Here is an 18,330-nt window from a genome sequence, read left to right as displayed (position 1 = left end):
AATATGGACGTTGTAAAGTTGTAAACTTTAAAAAATCTGATATAAAAAAATTATGTGTCACATATTTGTTACTGGCAATACAAACAAATTAGTCGACAAACGACAACTTCATTTTCTCAAGTCGCAACTCGCGCAGTTTCTCAATTTCGGTTTGTGTGTTAATACAAATCATAATGGACGTTTAAAAATCGTAATTTTTTGTTTTTGATAAAATAAGATACACTTCAAGTAAACTTGATTAACTAGCATATAAGAAACAAACGCCACAAACCAATATTAAAAGAAATTTATCAACATATCTGAAGGTACGTATCGGTTTAATAAATGACCTTCTTTGTTTGCTATTTAAAATTCTCTAATAAGAATTATGTGGTTTATTGTCAGTTATAGTTTTAGTATGTAAATTTTACTATTCCTTCTTTAAATTTAGGTCACGGCTTATAAATTCGTAACATGTTATTTACGCAGTTTGTTATTTTATTTAGCCTACTTTCTCGGGAACAGCTGTTACGTCGATATACATTGAGCTAAACAGCTGATTTTATCGTCTCAATGTTTTCATATTTTACTTTATTAAAATAATGATAAAAAGTTGTATTTTATTAGGCTTTAAGCCATTGTGCAGGTCAAAATTGTCAATAACGTGTAGATTTAAATGATCGATTTTATATCAATTTAATATTTTTGTATATTAATATATTATACAATTTAACAACATTTTTTTTTAATTTAATATGACTACATTTTAAAATATGTTAAATCCCAAATACAGTTATTTTTTATATCTAAAGTAGTTTATATTCTTTTTGTTATTAATTCATAAGAACTATAATTAATGTTAATCCACTAAGTATTCAAATTTAATGTGTCAAGAAATAGAATGAATCTTGAATTAATGTTATGAAAGTTTAGAAATTATACTAACATTAATATTGTGTAATCAAATTCTATTTTAAAATATTTTTAAATTAGTAAGGAATTAACTTTAAAAAAAACTATAAATTAAAAAAATATTGAATAAATTATATTATTGTTTATATTTATTAATTTGAAATGTATTTTTGAAATGTTTTCATGTTTATTATTAAGTTCAGATATCTACATTTATGCTTAGTATAGAAACTGTACTCGAAACACTTCTTTTAAAATTTTTACTTCACATAGAGGTTTCTGGAAGAAATCTTTTAGAGAAAAATTATCCTCTTCTCATGTTTTTCAACATATTTTAATGTATTATTTTATAAAAAAAAATAATGATATTAATAGATAGCCCAAAATATCATTTTTTTATATAAAAAAACATATTACACAGATGTCATTAGGCTGGGGCAGCCTGCCTCTCCTCTCACTGAGATGCGTGTTGGATCATCTCAGTCTTGAGGATGCGCTCGCTGCATTATCAACTTGCAAGCACTGGAGAAGCTCTATTTTATTATATGAAGGACATAAGTGAGTATTGCAAAGTATTAACAAAATAAGCAATAATAAGTCTCATTCAAAGTCTATGTCAAATAATTATTTATTAAAAACAAAAAAACTTAATGACCAGCAGTCCTAGAATCTAAAAAGATTTGTTATCCTGGAAATTAATATAATTTATTAGGAAGTATAATGTTAATTGGTTTATTCCATATAGGGATATATTGAAGTTGAGAGTTAAACACCTTGAGAAAAACTTGTTTTTGACCCGAGTGTTCAGGAAGTACACTAGAAAATTACACATTTATATTGACAGCTGCGGGGAGGACTTGGAAAATTTTATGAACTTTATACTGCCACAGTAAGTTGATCTGATATTATATTTACAAAATTATAATTATTAACAGTAATAATCCTTAAAATATGACTATTAATAATTAGAATAAATTTAGGTTATTATTTGCTTTTAATGAGGCCAGTTGTGGTGCAGGAGCCCAAGCATGTGCCTTTAAACTCGGCATGTTGCGGATTCGCTTCCCATTCGAGGAATTAAATATTTCCATTTCTTCGCTCTGGTGACGAGTACCGTTCCGCCATTCAGCACGCAGTGCTTCCAGAATTCGGCGGAAAGTGGCGAACGGTCTTAACACTAGACTACCTCTGTTTACCCTGCTACATGCGGGATACACCATGAAGCTAAAAGAAATCATATTATAAATATGAAAGTTTGTGAGTATGGATGTTTATTCCACTTTCACGCACAAACTACTTAGTGGATTTAGATAAAATCTTAAAGTAATATTGCTTATACATCACATTAACGCATAGGCTACGATTTATGTAATGTTTTTGTATAATGTTAACAATAAATTTAAGCGGGCAAAGCCCCGTTTAGATCCCTAATATAATAATATGGCAAACTTCAATTTAGTGTTTTGAATACCTTTTAATTCTATAACTATTAATTTTTTTTTTTAATATATTCTTAACAGTTTTAGATCAACTGTTAAAACATTAGATTAGCGTTATATTTTAAAAAATGTAAATAATAAAGATTAATTAATAATTGACATTTTAATGATCTACAAATGACATACAATACATCTTTAAAAGTTTTCTAGATATCTTTAATCATATGAACTCAACGATGTTATCCATACATACATTCATGTTATAATTTATGTAATCGCTGTTATCAGATATCACGTTATAATAATAGATTTGCTTAATAGATTACATTTGAACAAGTGATAACGCGTAGATTTCTATCTCAATGCACGGAAGTATACAGTAATACAATGATAGTAGTGTAATTTAATATGAAAAGTTTCTAAAGTATAATGTGGACGGTGATTAGTATCGTAGTTTGTTTTTACTATATAGGTAGAATGGAAACTCGATTATCCGGCCCTCAGTTATACGGATTCGCGATTATCCGGACTATCAACCGCGATAATTCTTTTATAGAACCTACTACAATGAGCTGTGACGACATCGCAAATTTTAATTTAGCTTATGTTACTTATAAATAAATTGAATCAACATTTACTGACTGAAAATATTTGATATGACTTTAGTATTAAAAATATTGTCAAAAAGCGATATTTTTGGTAGCATAAGCACATCTAAATCCTCAAGTAAGCAATAAATTATAAACTATTGACCAAGGTATATTATTAAGTATTTATTAAGCCCAAATCTAATCTACAGTCAGATACTATAAGAAAAAACTTAAAGACAGCTCATGCTCATAAATGTTCATTTTATAAGTTCTATAATACAAGACTACTTAAAAAAATACATAAAAATGAAATAACATGTGTATTTCTTAATCTACTTAGTACTTAGTAATAGTCGTCCGTGTAATGCATTGTTATGCAATGTGATTTACTTAAACGAGATTAAACGTGTGTATGACTGGTCAAGCGTAACATGTTCAAGTCACTTGTCTTCCAGCAGGGTAGCTGGAGTAAACCAAGAAATTTATTAAATATTTTCATCCGATCGATCAACATTTTGACAATTCCACTCCAATTTCCTTTCGTCTATCTATGACATCGACTTAAATTGTTAAATGTAGATATTAAATAAAATATTTACTTTTAGATAACTTTATATTTATATCTAACAGTTTAAATTTATTCGGAACTACGCGGACCGATTTTTTTATCATTGCCTAAAAAAATTAAAGTTGCTGAGAATAAATAGTATCTGATTTATAAATATGAAATTTGTGTGTGCATTCCAGTACTTCTTTATTTTGATAAAGAATTCTTTCTTCCAAAATTATCTTTTGAGAATTACATAATAATGGTAGCATAAACATTTATGCATTTGCGATTTTACACAAATACCTTAGGTATATTTTTATTTGTGAAGTAGCCTGAATGCTAAAAAAATAAATATTTAATCAACTATATAAACAAATAAATATAAGAGCGCTCATCTGATCTGGTATAAAAATAAAGAAAATTCTTGCTTTTTATAATTATTTATACATTGAAGGTTGGGGATGATGTCCGCTTTACGCCTATAAAAATACTAAGTATCGGCCTACTGATTCTAAGTTTTTAATATATAAATTTATAGAATGTTTTATCTATTAAGGACATGTAAACAAAGCGCGGGGTTAAGTTAAGCAATCGGGCTACGTTTGCGTCGCTAGTATGCAAAGACGACTTAATCATTGTTAGTGTAGTAGGTATAATGTACTATATCTATATACGTTTTAAGTTATACTCGAGTCACGCAATACGACCTATAAGGCTGTACGTAAGATGGAGATGTTTCAATCAATATTGTCGCTAAGGTTGTACTCTCTATTTTTAATCACGTAAATGTATTCTTATGTAAGAATAATTTCATGTCAGATCTTTTTTTGATATAAATCTACTAATTTATCTACAATATACTATAATAGTTGTTTTACGTTTGGTTTAGTATAATATGGCGTTGAGTTACGCCACTCAAAGTGGTGTCTTTGGATGAAAAGCATTTATTTCTTTAAACACATTTAGAAGAATTAATAGATAATTGTTTATATTTGACGCCATCATGGCATTAATAGATACCTACTGCGTGACCTGCGTCATATTTTCCACATTCACTCAATGTCATTTTAAATGCAGCTAATATTTTGTAAACAACATTTTTGATTCTATTTTCAGTAGTGACCAAACATTGAACAAATCATATTTTGCTCTCAAAGAAAATATGATTTCATTTCTTTCGCTATAAAGAAGATACAAATAATTTTGTATGGAATTTATTACTTTTCTTTTAAAGATGATGACACACTGTAACTTCACTGCATAACTATAATTCAATTAATTTTGTATAAAAACTGCTCTGAGTTTGTTCAAGTCAAGTAGGTATGATTCGGTTGCATCACAATGCTTCTATAATTAAGTTTATTTTATTATTTTAGCTTGTATCCCGCACATAGCTGGGTAGGCAGAGGAAACCTGGGAACCTAGTACAAAGACACTCCCTTCTCATTAAAACACTTTCGTTCCCACTTTCCGCCGAATTCTGAGCCATTGTTACTCAACGCCGCATTGTTACCTTGTTGCCCGAGCGAAAAACTAAAAATATTAAATTACCCGAGTGGTAATCGAACCCACACCCTTCCCGCTTGCAGTCACGCCCTTGTGCCACCTGGCCGCTACGATCTCCCACTCGACGTATCTTATATCTATTTATTATGCACATTTATCTACATACAAGAGTATACGGACGGCTGCTATTTTCTAAGCTTTCCTTACGAGGGAAAGTTGATACAGCATTAGCAAATAGTCATTTCGTAACCCGATATTAGTTTACAATTCAAATCGCGGATTACATTTTGTAATTCGATTCTTCTTGCATGGTTTTTTTTTTTTTAAATAAATGACACGTGAGTGTTTGGTTGTGAAACGTAAGGTGTAAATAGAATTATAGATACACAAGTATATAGATATATAATTTACATAAAATTTTATATATTTTTTATATTTTATATTTTTCTATTTTATGTGCTCAGCTATGTATATTAGTTACAGATAATTCTGGATACTGCCACCTAACATGTATAATGTAAAAAAATATTTGAAATCATTTAAATAAGTCCGTTTCATGTTTTTTTTACTTTTATTAGAGAAAGTTTTCTAATAAAAAAAATATGTTACAGATTCTTTGATACTCTCCGGTTGCAAGAGTTAGTGTTCATCGGGCCCAACTACATACATACTCAGAATGGACCCGTAGCCAAAATAAATCGGTAAGTATTATTTTAAGCTTCGTGTTGTATCCTAAACACAGAGTAGGCAGAGGAAACCTAGTGTTAAGATACTCTGCTCTCCATTTTGCAATGTCCCAACTCAGCGCCGCTATTACTGTTGTATGTATTATTAGGTGTATTCGTTATACGAGTTGTCTGATTTAAGACAAAGGTATATACAATGCTTGTGGTTCAAATTGGGTTTGAAGCAATATTTTTGTTAGCTTCAGGTTTGTAGAAATACGGCATGTGTGTAGAAATGTAGACAGTGAGCACCTAATGTCGAGACATTTCCTTTTTCCGTTCTCAAATAAAGACATTCCGTGTTGAATGTCGTAACTGAATACCGCACTTTGTCTTACCGTAGCGAGGGAATGAGAATAATTCCCTCATCTAATAAATCGGAAATGAGAATAATTCTCTCTCTAATAAATCAATGGGTAATATTTTCATTAATATTCTTTGTTATTATAGTTTTATTTTAACTAAATATACAAATTGATTTTACAGAATAATCGCCGAAACGTTAATATTCAAAAACGCACATTGTTTGAAAAATTTAAGTCTGCTTGGTTGTGAAATGACTTCAATTAAGAATGAGAATGATAGATATAAAGTAAGTTAATAATTATAATATAAAGGAACATCTTTTAAACAAAAATCCTGTAAATACAACGTATATAATTTAGAACAACTTTTATTTTCTGTTTTTTAGTTTCTGTTTAAGTTGGTGCGGTTATTAACTAAAATATACTTTATTAAAAATTGTTTTTGTTTTTATTATTTCACAGTGAATTCAATGTATTTATATAATTATATTTACTTTGCAGCATAAGAGTGTAGAGTATTTTTCTCGACCACTGTCGTTCAGCACTGTGCCATCACCTGAAAATTCATTACTCACGAACGGCAATGTTGCTTTAATGATGTTTTCTACATTACAAGTAAGTGTTTATTATAAGATTTTATTTATACTTATTTAGGAAACGTATAAAAATTTGAACTATCCAAGCTGGCTAACCTTTAAGCCATACGTTCAACAAAAGTACTCATCAAGCTACGGCAAAATTCGTTCACTCTTGTTACGATTTATTTACGTTATTAGCTCTGTTGGGAGATTTTTTACAAATTTAATTCAAATACGTCTACAGTCAAATTTTATATAGGTACATTATTTTATACATAGGTACATATAGGTATTTATATAGGTACATTATTATGTTTATTTAGGAATAAACATTTTTATTTCATCGTGAAATAACACAAAAAAGTATAATAAAGGGTATTATTTCTATTTTGGAGCGACTTACTCTAAACACGATGATTATGGGTCTTATTTCCACTCGGGAATGAAATATTTTCATTTTCTCGCTCTGGTAAAAAGACAGAGAACGGCGTTAAGTTCCGCTGCTTCCTGCGTTAAGTGCGTGTTCTATATGCGAGATACAGCTAAAATAACTTAATTTATATAAACCAAAATTAATTTCACTAATATTTATATTTACTAGAAAGACTGTAATATGATATAGCTTGGTACTATGAATTGCAATGCAACTTAATATAATATACTATATTAGCAGTTTTATGTACGTACAAAAGATTATAAATGTAATTTGATGACTTTAATGTTTATCGTATTAATGATATATGTCAGAGTGTCCATGTTTGTATGTGACATCTCTTATGTAAAAGTTTATGTAACGTTTTTCGTAGTTTGCCTAACATGTTATATTTAAATCTATTAAGATTTAGCTTAGCCGCTAGGGTTTAATATCAGACTTTCGTATTTTATATTAACATAGAGTTCTCATCGCGTTTTCCAAGTTTTCTTAACAGGCTATGTGAATAATCATGCAGTTAACCTGTCCTATCTGTAATGTGTTACAGATAGGACATGCTGCTTAGATTTGACGTATTCAGTTTTTGACGTGAAATCCTAGTACACATTCGAATTAAATGATAAATTATTTGTTCTGAAGAGCTCATAACTATTTTAGAAAAACAGTTAATTAATTTACTCTTCAAAACCAAGAAAACGGCAAAACTTTTTATTTTTATTTCGCCATCGTTACAAATTTTATAACTTTTAATAATATACCTTATAAATAAAAATACTATTCATATAATTTCATAATTACATATATTATCATTTCCATTCACAGCACATAATATTCGACTACGATTTAATGAGTACTCAAACTCTGGAAACGATAAACCAATTGTCCAACATATCTCATTTGACGCTCAACATTGGTTCGAGGAGGCCCGTTGTACTGAACACCGTCGATTGGAGGAACGTGAATCGGAATTTAGAAGTTACTATGAATATCGTGAGTTATTGTACAGTACGATTGACGAGTCGTGGCCGTCCGTTAGGTCTGACTCATTGTACATTTTGCGTATTGTTCACTTGAAAAAAAAATAATCGAAAATAAGAAAAATCCCACAATTAAATCTGTACGTCTACAGGCAACTTCATATACGTTGGCCACAACTCGTTGACCGTACTGCCTATATTATATATTTGTGATTTTTATTTAAGTATATCGCATAGGCTGATTATAGACATGATGTTTATGAATTTGATACCCATTTTAGGAAATGGTTTATTTCATATTCTTCTTATTTCTTTTTGTCTAGTAAATCAATACACGGCGTTAAGTTTATAACAGTATCGTTATACTCAACGATATTGTAACCTTTTTTGTTACTTGTGTATACTTGAAGATATTAGGTTATCATAGCTGTGTTTGACTCTGTTTTGATGGTTATGGAATCGGTCCCCATTCAGAACAGTAATTATTTTTGAGTAATATTTATATTTCTAGTTTGATAAGGGAAAGATTTTTGGAGATAAGAGAAAAAGGGAGATTCCGTGTAATGAAGCAGTTAATGAGGTTTTCTAAAGGAGTTACGAATTTTATAAAATTGAATCAGATCTAAAGTTGGATTATATATTTCATTTAATTAAATAACATATTATTATCATACATATTTTTAGTTGATAATTTTAAATGTTTTTATTGCAGATCTCAGTATCACAAAATGTATTAGAAGACATTATAGATAGGGTGTTTGTGGAGGGAATGCCGCTGGTCTCTCTTAAAGTTATGTTTTGCAAAATTGTAAGTAGTTTCTTGATCTTTTGATTTTTTTAAACATTCTATAATTCGAAAATAATATTGTTGTGTAGAGTCTTTTTTAGCATTACGCCGTATCCTGCACACAATAGGGTAGGCAAAGGTAACTTAGGGTTAAGACACTCTTTTCCTCATTTTCCGCTGAATTTTGGAAGCATTGTGTATTGAGTGGTGGAATTTAACACCGCGCTTTGCCTCACCATTAAACGAAGAAATTAAAATATTAAATATTCCATTTCCTCTAGTTTAAATCGAAGCGACAACTTTACTTTGTGCTTTTTCAGAATTCAGCGAAAATTAGGGACTGGTAGTATCTTAACACTAGGTTACCTCTGCCTATCTTACTATATGCGGGATACAGCGTGGAACTAAACAATATAATATTCTTAGCTTCACACGGGCGTGCTGGCGCGCGTGGTGCGCGAGTACAAGGCGGTGCTGCGCGAGCTCGTGTGGGCCGACGCGCCGCACGATGCGCCCGCACCCCCCGCGACCCTTGCCAGGCTGCTCCGCGACGGCGACGATGGGAGCGATGCCGACGATGTGAGCGATGCTTACTTCTGTTTTGTTAGGGACTGGGCCCAGCTGGGTCACTTTGTATGGAAGAGTTTCGGATTGTAAATGGTTATGGCTCTTGCAAAACGCAGACTTTTCATCTGCATTTTTTACTGCTATATGCGGGAAAAGTATAAAGCAAAGAAATATATTGTCGGTGTCAGTGCAAGATCTTCTAAATACCTACCTACTTATTCTGTTTTTAAAAAACTCCAAATAATATGCCATAGCAAATACAGAGCAATGAGTTCCATTCTTGCGTTCTTTCAGCGTACTTGTAAGATAATTTTTCATTGCACTTCTAGTTACTTCTAGTAAGGATTATTTGAAATAATCTTTGAAATAACCCTTTTAACGCGATTTTTTTACAGTAATTAAAATCAGGTCCCGCACTGGTGCCGACAATATGTAATTTTTTCCTGTATATATAAAGATAATATAGAAAAACATTCTTGAGGTCGTCGTGATGCAGGGTCACAAACATGCGACGGTAAACACGACGGTTGTGGGTTCGATTCCCATTCAGGGGAGATATTTATTAAGAATTTTCTCTCGTTATTCTTCTAATATAAATTACACAAGTAAAACAATCTTCTCAAGCCTAATTAAATGTCTTATTATATGAATTTTATTGTTTTATTACAGCACTCGATGTTTAACGTGAATCCGCTTATTTTACTCTGCTGGCAGTGCACACAGCTGCAACGGCTCGCCGTACATGGTAAGACATAAATCTTATCTTATTTATATAGCTTTAAATTATGTTTTTTATAAATCTTATATTAATACTGTAATTAGTAATAGAAATAATTGATAACAAAATTGGGAAACGGTTTTCTTGGTATTGATATTTGTTTTTTTTTATTCGAAACTTATTTTATTTGCTTTGACTGTGAAACTAAATGCGCGCTCAAATCCTTCAAGACACTCGAATGTAAAATTTCACCTTTTTATGTGCTCTTTTGAACTCCGCTGTCTAGCTGTCCTGACTCCGTTTCATATTTAATAAATGTTCGTATAGTTCAAGCGGGCGCAGCCGCCCAAGTCCACTAGTATTTAATATTTTCGTTTCCTTGCTTTAGTAACAAGAAGAAATGCGGTGTTGAGTTTCGCCACTCAACGGTCAATGTTGCGAATATTCGGCGGAAAGTGGGGAACGTAGTATCTTAACATTAATTTCCTTTTCGTCTACTTTGTAAAATGCTGGAGACAGCGTGAATCTGAAAATTAATATATAGTATAATAATTAAATATGTGTATATCTGTGCAGGCTACTGGATCTGGCAATACGACGTGGTTGGGTTCGTGCGCCTGCGCCGCTCGCTGCGCGCGCTGCACGTGTCGGCCGTGAACGAGCGTGACGACGGCGTGCCGCGCGTGCTTGTGCGCGACGTGCACGCGCTGCTGCCGGGTGCTGTCCTGTGCGACCTCGTACAGGTCAGTCGGCAATGTCACTTTTGTAGAAAATACTAACGTGTTAATAACACTTTCAAAATGTTCTAAAATGTTATATATTTTTTTTAGTGTTTTACTGTATGCTGCATATGGCAATGTTGGCAGATGAACCCTAGTGCTTAGACACTCTATTTGCCACTTTCAACTCAATTTTCGTGTTCATTGACATTGCGTGAGACATTGTATGTTCAGTGGCGGTTTTCATCTTCGTCTGTCGTGTAACTTTATTACCAGAACGAGGAAATGAAAATATTTAACATTTCATTCCCTGAGTGGGAATAGAACAGCTTGTTCTCCTGTTGGCGGTAATTTTTATTTATGGAAATAATATTAATTATTTATATATCAAAATATTGTTTATACAACAACATTAATGATTGATTTAAATATAGAATCTGCTAACTTTTTTTTTTTTTTTCATAAATGGTCTGCAAAAAATAACATAAGGTTTATTAAGAAAACGTATGAAAAATGTATCTTAGCGAAATTGATCCCTCTTGAAAACCATTGAACTACTGACTGAATAGGACTATAACATACGGCTTAATTGAAATGCTACTACGTTAAAAATTTTTATGTTTTCTTAATAAATATTTTTTATATTTTTCTTCCCTATGCGAAAAAGAGTTCAAAAATGTAAAAAATAACATAACGTTATCTTAAAAAAAACCTAACTCTGCTGTTGGTTTGCGAGTTAAAATATTGTTACGTTATCGTAACATTTTCCAAAAAGCTTTAATTACTATACTTAAACATATGAATTTCAGCAAGTAAACACCTACACCGAGTTCAAATGGTCGCCCATACAATGGGAGCAGCTGCATCCGGCGCTACGCACGCGCGCCTCGTCCATACACCGCGCTGATTATGTTCTACAAGAAGTGTGGACTCCGCTACCCGCTTTGCCGATGTGAGAATTACAATTTGTCATATTATAACAATTAAGTATTAAGTTCCCCCACTTTCCGCCATTGCGTAATGCGTCGCGAAACTCAATGCCGCGTTTTGCCTAGCCACTAGAAGAAATAAAAATATTAAATATTTCATACCGCCACCATTATGGTATCGATATGAATTTATAGGAGTAGGAATGGAATCCACAATCGACGCCCAACTTTGTGGGCTCAATTTTCTCAAATATTTTTTTTGCTTTTTTTTTAATGTTAACTTAATGACACTCACTTATAAAACAATATATCTATGTCTTTTATGTTCTACAGATCTTAAACTACTTTAAAGAACTTCAAGATCTCAATGAAAGTTACCATCAAACACTGTAAGATCTGCTTCTTTTTAAACGTTGACAAAATCTGTGAATATTTTTATTTAAAAACAAAATTTATGTTATGTTAATTCTTATGTTATGTTAATAATGATTATCAGGCATAGCCTTTTTTAAAATTTTCTTCATGAATAACTTATATACGTGTATCTTTTCATTAATTGTGTATTTAAAAACTAATTTACCAAATATTACAAACTATAAAATACAATTATTTTGAAATGATTGTTGAAATATATATTTTTTTAATGAACAGCCAAGTTTATTATTTTTAAATACATAAATTCTGTAAAGATACTGCTCTCGTTTAAACTAATTGTAATTGAAATTATTTTGGTATTGGGCTCTTAACTTAAATGATCGTTACGCGTAAATATTAGATATAAGCAAAATGTATCTTATTATATGAAATATCAAAATCTATTGATACCTTTTAAGTATTTTAAGTATAACCTCATTACTAGGTCTTATTTCCTACACCACAAGGCCTAATCAAAAATTTAATTGTATTTTAAATATAGCATTTTCTCACGAATAATTTTGCGAAAGTTCCTTTTTTATTAGAATTTTATAAATTTATTAAAGGTTTTCATTGAAATTTTATCGTACAGTGCGGCAGCCGTGGCCGCCATGAAGTTAAGCTTTCTGCACACGAACTTTTGCGCATTATTCACTCGAGAAATAAACAAAAGCAACCAAAATCCTACAGCTAACTTCAAGGCGGCCACAACTCGTCGACCGTGCTGTAAAAATCCATGTAACGGTGTATGCACTTAGTGTTATTGCAACTTCTAGAAGCTGACGCAGCTTGTAAATAGCTTTATAATATCTACTTAACTAATGTGTGAAAAATAATATTCCAAATATAGTAGAGCGTCGATTATCCGAACTTTGGATAATCGTTTTTTTTGTTCGGATAATAGAACTTATTCAGCCATATATTCGATTGACAAGGAAATGAAAACTATATTTACAAACATTATTATGTTGTATCTTTGATGTACGTTTAAGCATTTTCAAATGAAATTGTACTTCAAAGTGAGAAAATTAGGTTTATTGCGGTAACTGGTCTTTTCGTTGATCGACGTTCAAATAATCGACGCTCTATTGTAGTTTACAAATGTGTAGAGAATATACATTTATAGTTAAGTCACTGTGAAAGTCAATTCTCACGAAATTACTAACAGAATGTGTTGTATATTTATGTAAAAAATGTTATATTTTATCTGTGTTCATACACTTGTCCAGTAGTAAAATCTGTGATCACTAAACTAAAATTAATAGGAGAAAAAATATCGCATATCGTTAATATATTCACGGCAAGTCTATAAATGCAGATTAAATAGTAAATTTCCAAAAAATATATATAAAAATAATAGATTGTCCTAGAAGAATTGAGAAACGCCGAATGATATGTTTTAATGGCAACATCTCACGAAAATACGAATTAAGAAAAAGAAAGTTTTTATCAGATTTCAAATTCATTGTCCACGCCTAAAGTTGTTGAATTGTATATTGAAATTATTTAAAATATATGTATGGGTCTGTGTGTACTGTCGTGGCAGAATGGTAGCGTCTGGCTGTAAACACGACGGTTGTGGGCTCGATTCCTACTCGAGATCTTTAAATTATTTAATTTTTCTTCTTGGCAACAAGACAAAACGCGGCGTTGAGTTCTGCTACTCAAAACGCAATATCTCGAGTATTCGGTGGTGCGTGGGAAACGTATCTTAATTAACATAAAGTTGCCTCTGCCTATACCGCTATCTGCGGAATACACCGTGTACAAAAAAGTTTTGACATATAAATAGCTTAACGTTATCAAATGTACGTATGGGAGTTTTATTTATGTTTTAATTATAAAATTTAATAGACATTTTCAACCACTTACGAAATTATTTTGCAAAACAAAATATTGACATACATTTGATAACGCGTAAAAAAGTGTATATAAAATGTTAAAAACCTAAAAATATAATATAAAATTTATATAGACATTATATAGTCCCATGTATTGTATACTTTAGGCGTGGTGGGTCACGACATCTAGTCATGGCGGATCTTGTATATAATATTCCGCAAATCAAATATTGCACAAAAGAAAGTATTAAAACATACATCATATAATTTTATATCAACTCTGTAGCGTTAAGTGTAACACCGTATCAAATACGGTCACTACGTGCCACTGATTTTAGCCCTAAAATAAAAAATAAAAACATTTTTTTATCTTTCAAATCTGACAGTCGTGTCGTGATGAAATATAGACTTTGTAGTAAGACTTTAGTTATCTTCGTCTTTTCACAAATGTCAAAATTCATATCGATACCATAATCGGTTTATTAACACGTATTTAAGGGTTAAGAAATTATCTACCAAATGTTGTCAAAAGTCGTAACATTATGTGAACGATGGTGTTTATAATTTAAAATGATTCCAATATCGATTTTATTTATATAATCAACACAGTCGTCTCGTGATAAAGTTTTAATATCTCGAATATATGTGAACGATTCGATACACCTTGTTATTTTTGTTCGAATATTTTTTAATAGTCCGTCCCACGTTACTGAGAACGTTACGCCACTACGCTTAGTTAAACTAATTTTGCTCAGTTTTATGTTATTACTCAACATGTTTTGGGAAATTGTAATTATTGAAGTTGAGACAGTCTTGGCGGAGCCGCACAGCAGTTGACTGTAAACGGCAGTTGTAGGTTCGATTCATACTCTGAAGATTGAATTATTTTCTTTTCCTCACGCGGCATTGCGTTCCGCTTCTCTACGTACAGTGTGTCAAAAATTGAGTGGTACATGGTGAATGTGTCAATACTAGGTTCCTTCCACTTACGCTCCTATATGCGAAATACAGCGTGAAGCTAAAAGAATAAATTGGATAAATAGAGCGAAACAAGTATGGTGGCGGTACCATAGCTTTAGCTCTGAATACAAGATGTCCAAATATCGATATAAGTGTAAAAATCTGTCACGCACAAAAACAATGTGATCTTAGTAACCCAAAACTTATTCGAAATATGCCTTTAACTGTAGTGTACAAAGAAAATACAATTTTAAATTATATCGAAACTCTTATATCGATTCCTGTAATATCGAGTTGTGCTAGAGTATAATCGAATTATCAGATTAGGCCAATTTAATCGTAACATAATATTGCTTCAAATAGTACCTATATAGTACTAAGTACTCTTAGATGAATAAAAAACAATATGTTATTTATAAAGTGAATGGTTTTCTTGATATTTTTTAAGATGTTTATGCGACGAACATAATATAATATGTAAGGAAACGAAGAGACTTACCAACATACATTCCCTGAGACTGAGAAATAGAAAGAGGCTTAGATCAAATAAGAATATATAACATGTTTATTTAAGTCGACTTTTTACTTTTATAATCATAGTATGTTTTTTTTTTCGTTTGAATTTGGTGATATTATTCTGATTATGTGATTGTTATTAGATTAGATCATTTCATTAAAGTATGTTGGCTCGTTTAAAGTTTTACACTATCAATTTAAAAAGTCGACTTAATATATCCAAGAACAAAATGAAGGTCGCGGCGAAAGGGGACACTAAATTGTTGAATATTTTGTAACATATCTTTTTATATATTATCTACTATAAGTTGTATATTTAATTTGAAAAATAGTCCTTTTGAAGGAAATTTATGTGAAAATGTATATTTATAAAGCTTTAATTAGTCCATTATTTGCTAAACACTGTGTGAAATTTATAATAAGAATTATACAATATTATTGTAAGTTATGTGTAAACCAATCTATATTTATTTAATAAAAAGTGTGAAACACAAAAAATATTGATGTATGTATATATATAATTTAAACTTTTAAAGCAATAATTAGATCTCTAGCGCTAGTGTTCCGCCGCGATCTCCACTGACATGTATGAAAATGTGATATCAATACAAATGACAACCGTATTTTAAGATCATTAACAAAGGAATATCATTCCCGCCTCTTATTTTAATATTTTCGCCGCCGCCCTTTAACTTTGAACGTAGATTTTTTATTAAACACAAATCATTACTAGTAAATAGTTAGCATTTTTATTCAAAATTACGATTATCACCAAAGAGAATGAATATGCTAATTGTTTACACGTCGGGCGGCGCTTCTTGAACTACCAAGACTCAATAAGGCTGTGAAACAACTTGATTCGGTTTGGCTCAAATAAACTGAACTATTTTTAAAATTTTAATTGGATAATCGGTTAATCAAATGCAAAAATAATATAATCACTTTTGTCACAATTCTGCCAAAACGCCATAACAAGTAGAATGTGACAGTTAACCGATTACCAAACCAGCAAAGGGCACGATTTGTCGATCCCACCTAATGTATTAATTGTACCTTCAAAGTATACCTAAAAATATATACATTTCTCATTGAATTTATTTAAAGCACAGTGTTTCCTGGACCTAGTCGTGCCCTATGTTTAAATAGGGTCTCAACATGCCATACTTAAAAAAATAAAATTAGATTTGCAGCAGAAACTAAAATTATATTTTTATATCAAAATATTTTTTTATTTTCATTAATTTCGCGTTTCCTACTAGAATCGTTATTCAATAGCTGTGAGCCCTGAAGTGCCATTAAACTATCGTACGGACAATAAAATGTATTTCTGCTACAAATCTATTTTTTCCTATATTTTGAGACCCATAGCTGACCGAATTGCCTAGTTTTAGATCGAAATTGTACTTATCCATCTATAGCGTAAAGGGAATGTGGAGTTTTGACATGATGAACATCTATTATATGAACGTGTTACGGCTCACCCTTGGATTTATACTATTTAACAAACAATATATGTACAGTGCAACCACACATTACATACAAACGATCCGGCTCGAAGGACCATTTAATAATGTATCAATTATATACCTTAAATGCAAGTCTTTAAATGGATTAATCGCGTATTTTTCTCTATTATACATTTATGGAAAACCGACGTTTCAAATACTTGAAGTAGACTGTCCATGACCGAGATTCATTTAAAATCTCGAAAATAAGCTAAAATAGTGATAATGCTATGGACACGCGCGGTCATATTAATGGTCAAAACAATATAATCAGGTATAATTGTACAATGTGCGGTCGCGCCGTATTATATTTGTTCATGCATATATCCTTTATTTATATCAATTCATATTTTATAAAATATAATACTAAGAAATTAATCAATATAATTTTTTACTACAATCGTCAAAGGTGAGCCAGCTTTCTGTATTTTTTGAAAGTTTATTTTTGTTTAATAATGTATAATATGTATTTAAAATCTTCAAATAATGTTCGCATTTTATGTCTAAATTTTGAATTGTATATCTCGTATTGATGTTCAATAATTACTTGCATCGTAGTTTATGTATTGTGACATTCATAGTTTAAAGCAAACTCTCTCTAATGTTATATTGTCCCACGTCTCGGTCGCTTCTTAGATAGTCGATTGTCTGTTTGTATTATTAATGTGGAGATTTATCAGATTTATATATGTATATTAGTAAATATTATAATATAGGATGCGTATTTAACAGTTTCTCCTTTGTTTCGTCCATTTACTGAAGTTCTGATAACATTTAATAAACAAGTTAAATAGTGATTTTAGTTGTCATATTTATAAATAGGATGTTCTATAAAATCACAGCTTTTGTGGATTATGTAACCGTTATGAATAATAAATCATTTTAATACAATAATTATTTATTTATTCGCTGCAATGTAGTAATGTTAATTAACCTCAGCTAAAGTTATAATTGCGTCCGTTATTTTGAACTATGTACCCGTATTTGAATATAAGCTTTAAAATGTTTATATTATAGAGAAAAGTGAAATGTAATAGTACCAGTAACGAATAAAAATTACTTATATTCGCTGTATTGTTTTTATAGAATTGTTTTATATAAACAATTAATATAAAAACAAAGTATTAGTATAAAACAATAGCCTTTGAAAACTGTTAAAGTCGCATTTTTGTTTTTACTAAGGAAGCTTGTTGTGGGTCTGTATTTATCTCCTTAAAAATGACGAACCAAACTGTTAACTTGATGTATTTTTTCTAAATTATTATATTATTATAGTCAATGTCACTAATAAATATGTTCGTATGTGTAGCATTTGGATATTTTATTTCTTTTCTTTACCCTTCATTATATTAAAATAAGTAAATGACCAAAGTTCACATC

At 30.8% G+C, this 18,330-nt stretch overlaps 1 protein-coding gene across 1 annotated transcript; it reads left to right on the top strand.

Annotated features, from left to right (window-relative positions):
- The first annotated feature begins 79 nt into the window (after positions 1–79).
- Positions 80–18,261, top strand: LOC146535151 (uncharacterized). Its single transcript, XM_085191027.1, has 13 exons — positions 80–305; positions 1,313–1,449; positions 1,637–1,780; positions 5,588–5,677; positions 6,188–6,293; positions 6,508–6,621; positions 7,840–8,007; positions 8,707–8,802; positions 9,208–9,360; positions 10,018–10,093; positions 10,643–10,809; positions 11,595–11,737; positions 12,048–18,261. Exons 2-13 carry the CDS (start codon positions 1,313–1,315, stop codon positions 12,052–12,054), a joined length of 1,401 nt encoding a protein of 466 aa, XP_085047153.1. The 5' UTR covers positions 80–305; the 3' UTR covers positions 12,055–18,261.
- Positions 18,262–18,330: the final 69 nt, after the last annotated feature.

The sequence above is a fragment of the Heliconius melpomene genome, chromosome 10 (assembly GCF_056956725.1).
Source record: "Heliconius melpomene rosina isolate 202511_hmr_F chromosome 10, ASM5695672v1, whole genome shotgun sequence".
Lineage (NCBI taxonomy): Eukaryota > Metazoa > Arthropoda > Insecta > Lepidoptera > Nymphalidae > Heliconius > Heliconius melpomene.
The sequence above is the reverse complement of the archived record's forward strand: the minus strand, read 5'-3'. Positions and strand labels throughout refer to the sequence as shown.

Coding starts and splice junctions, on each gene's coding strand:
- LOC146535151 (XM_085191027.1), top strand. CDS start 1,313: ATGTCATTAGGCTGGGGCAGCCTGCCTCTCCTCTCACTGAGATGCGTG. Junction 1,781..5,587: donor ATGAACTTTATACTGCCACA/GTAAGTTGATCT, acceptor AATATGTTACAG/ATTCTTTGATACTCTCCGGT. Junction 8,803..9,207: donor AAGTTATGTTTTGCAAAATT/GTAAGTAGTTTC, acceptor TAATATTCTTAG/CTTCACACGGGCGTGCTGGC.